Source organism: Dipodomys ordii, unplaced genomic scaffold (assembly GCF_000151885.1).
Source record: "Dipodomys ordii isolate 6190 unplaced genomic scaffold, Dord_2.0 Scaffold191, whole genome shotgun sequence".
NCBI lineage: Eukaryota > Metazoa > Chordata > Mammalia > Rodentia > Heteromyidae > Dipodomys > Dipodomys ordii.
The window spans coordinates 308,226-311,761 of record NW_012267407.1 but is presented as its reverse complement, the minus strand read 5'-3'; the positions used below and the strand labels follow the sequence as shown (position 1 = coordinate 311,761).

The 3,536-nt window shown below is 57.7% G+C and overlaps 1 protein-coding gene across 1 annotated transcript; it reads right to left on the bottom strand.

The window, feature by feature from the left end:
- Positions 1-2,100: 2,100 nt before the first annotated feature.
- LOC105999522 (olfactory receptor 5-like) lies at positions 2,101-3,027 on the bottom strand. The gene has a single exon (XM_013034556.1). The coding sequence runs from the start codon at positions 3,025-3,027 to the stop codon at positions 2,101-2,103; it is 927 nt and encodes a 308-aa protein (XP_012890010.1).
- Between the last annotated feature and the right edge of the window lie 509 nt (positions 3,028-3,536).

Sequence of the window (3,536 nt, the reverse complement as noted above, 5' to 3'; positions counted from 1 at the left end):
GTCCACCCTGCTGGGCCGCTCTGTCCCGAACCAGCACCCAGCTTGGTCTGGCCAGGCTCTGATTTGGGATGCCCAAGACCAACTGTGACAGGCAGACAGAGAGCAGAGCTTAAGCCAGAGGTCTGTCCTGCCCAGGAGACCAGCCAAGTCCCTGTGCACTGCAGGGAAGGAGGAGGGTGGAAGAGGAGAGAGAGGAGGATGGAAAGAGGGGAGGGAGGAGGAGAGAATGCAGGAGGGGTGGGAAAATAGGTGAGGGGGAAACAGGAGAGGGAGGATGAGGGGAAGGGGGGGAATCTCTTTCTTCTCTGACCTCTGAACAGGGATGGAGGAAAGTAGAAGAGAGGAGCTTCCACAGGCAGGCCTCTGCCCTGTCTGGCCTCCTGTCTGGGTTCAGGAGACAGGGATGAGGGAGGGCAGCCTCTAGGGTGGACGGGAGCAGGGCATTGTGGGGCAGGATGGGCAGGCAGCTCTGCTGTCCTGGGAAGCACTAGCGTGCAGCTCAGGACCCACCAGGTGGCTCTGTGGCTGGGCCCAGTCCCAGGAAGGACAGATCTGCTGTCCTCCGCATGGCTTTTCTGAGCTGGGAACTCAGGCCTTGCCCTGCCAGGCAGGTGTTTTCCCATGTCAGCCTTGCCCTGACCTCGCACACAGTGTCATAGGTCAGCTAGTGAGGGGAGTAGAGCATAGTGGTGTCCAGGGCCTGGGCAGTAGGAACAGATGCAGTGGAGAAAGAAAGCAATCCTTACAGGAACCCAAAGGGCTGGGACCTTTTTATTGTTGTGATTCAGTGCAGAGGTTCCATGGTCAGTGACATCTCCTTCCTCCCCCTCCCTAGTCCCTCTCCCCCCCCCCACTCCGTCCCTACTGCCCCACACTGCTTATTTTCCAGGTGGAGCACATTGAGTACAAGGACTGCATTTTCCCTCCCTACATCCCTCCTTCCCTCCCCCCTCCCCAGACTCCTCTTCCCCCTTCACAGGTCCCCTGTCCTGGCCGCTAGTGTGTGCCTGGCCCTGGGCGTGGTGGGTGGTGATCCCCACTCGGGGTCTGGGGCATTCAGGAGGCTGGAGTGGGTTGTGGCAGAAAGACAAAGCCTGTTGGGCTGTGGGTGGTGAAATGACGGAGGTGGTGGCGGAGCCAGGCTGCGGGGCCCTGGAAGGATGGGCCTGGCTGGCTGGACTCCACAGCTTCTCCAGATGAGAAGTCTGGAGCGGGTTCTCTATGTGCAGCTGCAGATGGGGTGAAGGAAGGTGATCTGTGCATTCAACCTCCGCCACGTGCAAAGGCACAGAGACGACAAATGGCAGAGCAAGGGCCACTGACCTCACATTTCTGGAATCCATACAACACAGACACAGAGAAGAGACACAAGCAGCACAGGAACAGGGCTGGCCTTTCCCGGGACCCGGCTGGTGCTGCTCTCCTGAGCCCCCAGCCCTCTTTGCGTTTAGTGTTTTGGTTATTGATTTGATTTGATAGATTTTTCTGTGATAGGGTCTGTGCAACCTCTGAGCTAGCCTCGGTCTGTGGTCCTCTGGCTTCAGCCTCTTGAGCCGCTAGGACTGTGGGCAGCGTCCCCACCCTGGACAGCCTCAAAGGGAAATGCGTTGGTCGCCTTCCTCCTGCCCTGAAGAGAGCAGAGCCCTTCTCGTGTGCCCACCCCTCCTCTTCCACACACCTAGGTCTTTCCTGATCGGGGTGATTCTCTGCTCCCCAAACGCTGGACGGAACCATGTGACTGCGCACCAACTTGATGTGACCCCAGGACGTGGGCAGTGACATCACAAAACTACGGGTGTCCAGCCGTGTTCCTCCTGGGGGTTTTAAAACGAGGATTGGTACACAGACAGACAGATGCACACACGCTTGTGCACACACACACACACACACACACACACCTCGGCCGCCTAGTACAAAGGGAGTGTGGTAACCCACTGCAGGGCTCGTGAGTGGGACACAGTTCCACGTGGGTCACCAGCTGCAACCTTAGGGATTTGTACTCTTGCCTCTGGCTGGGTCGGAGGTAATGAGGGAATGGAAAGTTTTCTCTGCAGCTGATGTTGTGTGTTTGGGGGCGCTGGGGCTTGGGCCTGGGCGGGATCAGGACCAGCCCAGGGTCTTGCGCACGGCGTCATGCACCTCCTTGTTGCGCAGACAGTAGATGATGGGGTTGCACATGGGCGTGGCCACCGTGTAGATCACCGACAGCATCTTGTTCAGGTCCATGGACTTTATGCGGCTGGGCCGGCAGTAGATGAAGAGGGTGGCCGAGTAGAAGATGCCCACTACCACCAGGTGCGAGGCGCAGGTGGAGAAGGCCTTGCGCCGGGCAGCGGCCGACGGCATGCGCAGCACTGCCCTGCCAATGGCCATGTAGGAGGCCAAGGTCAACAGAAGAGTTCCACAGAGGATGACAATGGCAGAGATGAAGTCCACCAGCTCTGTGAGTGCCACGTGGGTGCGGGACAGGTTGAGCAGAGGGGAGACGTCGCAGAAGAATTGATTGATGATGTTAGGGCCGCAGTAGGACAAGCTGGCGATGCAGGTGGTCTTGGCCACGGAGACCACCAGCGCCCCCAGCCAGGAGGCCGTGGCCAAGGCCATGCAGACCTGGGGCCGCATGAGCAAGGGGTAGTGTAGGGGCCGGCAGATGGCCACATAGCGGTCGTAGGCCATGGATGCCAGGAGCAAGCACTCCGTTCCGACGAGGATGATGAAGAAGAAGAGCTGGGTCATGCAGGCAGTGAAGGGGATGTGGTAGGGCCCAGCCCACAGCCCCAGCAGCAGTGTGGGCATGGTGACAGACACGTAGCTCATCTCCAGGCAGCTGAGGTTGGCCAGGAAGAAGTACATGGGCTTGCGGAGCTCGCTGTGGGTGCTGACCAGGTAGATGATGAGCGCGTTCTCCAGCAGCGTCAGCAGATATAGGGTGAGGAAGACAAAGAACAGGGAGGCTCTGACGCCTGGCCTGGTGGAGAGGCCCAGGAGGACGAAGTACTGGACCCGTGTCGAGTTAGCCACCTCCATCCGTGGGGAGAAGGAAAAGGAAACAGTAGGTAGAGAAGTGTCTGCCGCTCTCTGGTCCTGGACTATTGGGAAAGGACTGGGGTGTGGCTCACATGGGAGAGTGCCCGCCTAGCAAATTCAAGGTTCTGAGTTCAAATCCCACATTGAAAACCACAAATTTTATTTTGGTGGGAGTGTATTGAGAACACTGGGACCCCATGGCAGGGCAAGGTCTGTGGGAAATCTTGTCACACGGGGATTCCCCTTGGCCACGGTTCCAGAGCCTGCTCCTCTTCTCAATAAATCGGGGATGGTGGGCACACCACTGATTTGAAGGCCAGAGAACAGTGCTCCAAGCGTTCACCGTGGCTCTAAAGGAGAAATGAACACAGAAAATGGTTCTGTGGGTGGGAACAAAACCTGGCCCTTTCTGGTCTCACTTCCTTTGTATCTTCTGTGCACACATTGAGATCTGCAGTTCTATTTCTTGGAATATCAATTCCTACCCACTGCACATGATGCAGGAAACA

Coding starts and splice junctions, on each gene's coding strand:
- LOC105999522 (XM_013034556.1), bottom strand. CDS start 3,027: ATGGAGGTGGCTAACTCGACACGGGTCCAGTACTTCGTCCTCCTGGGC.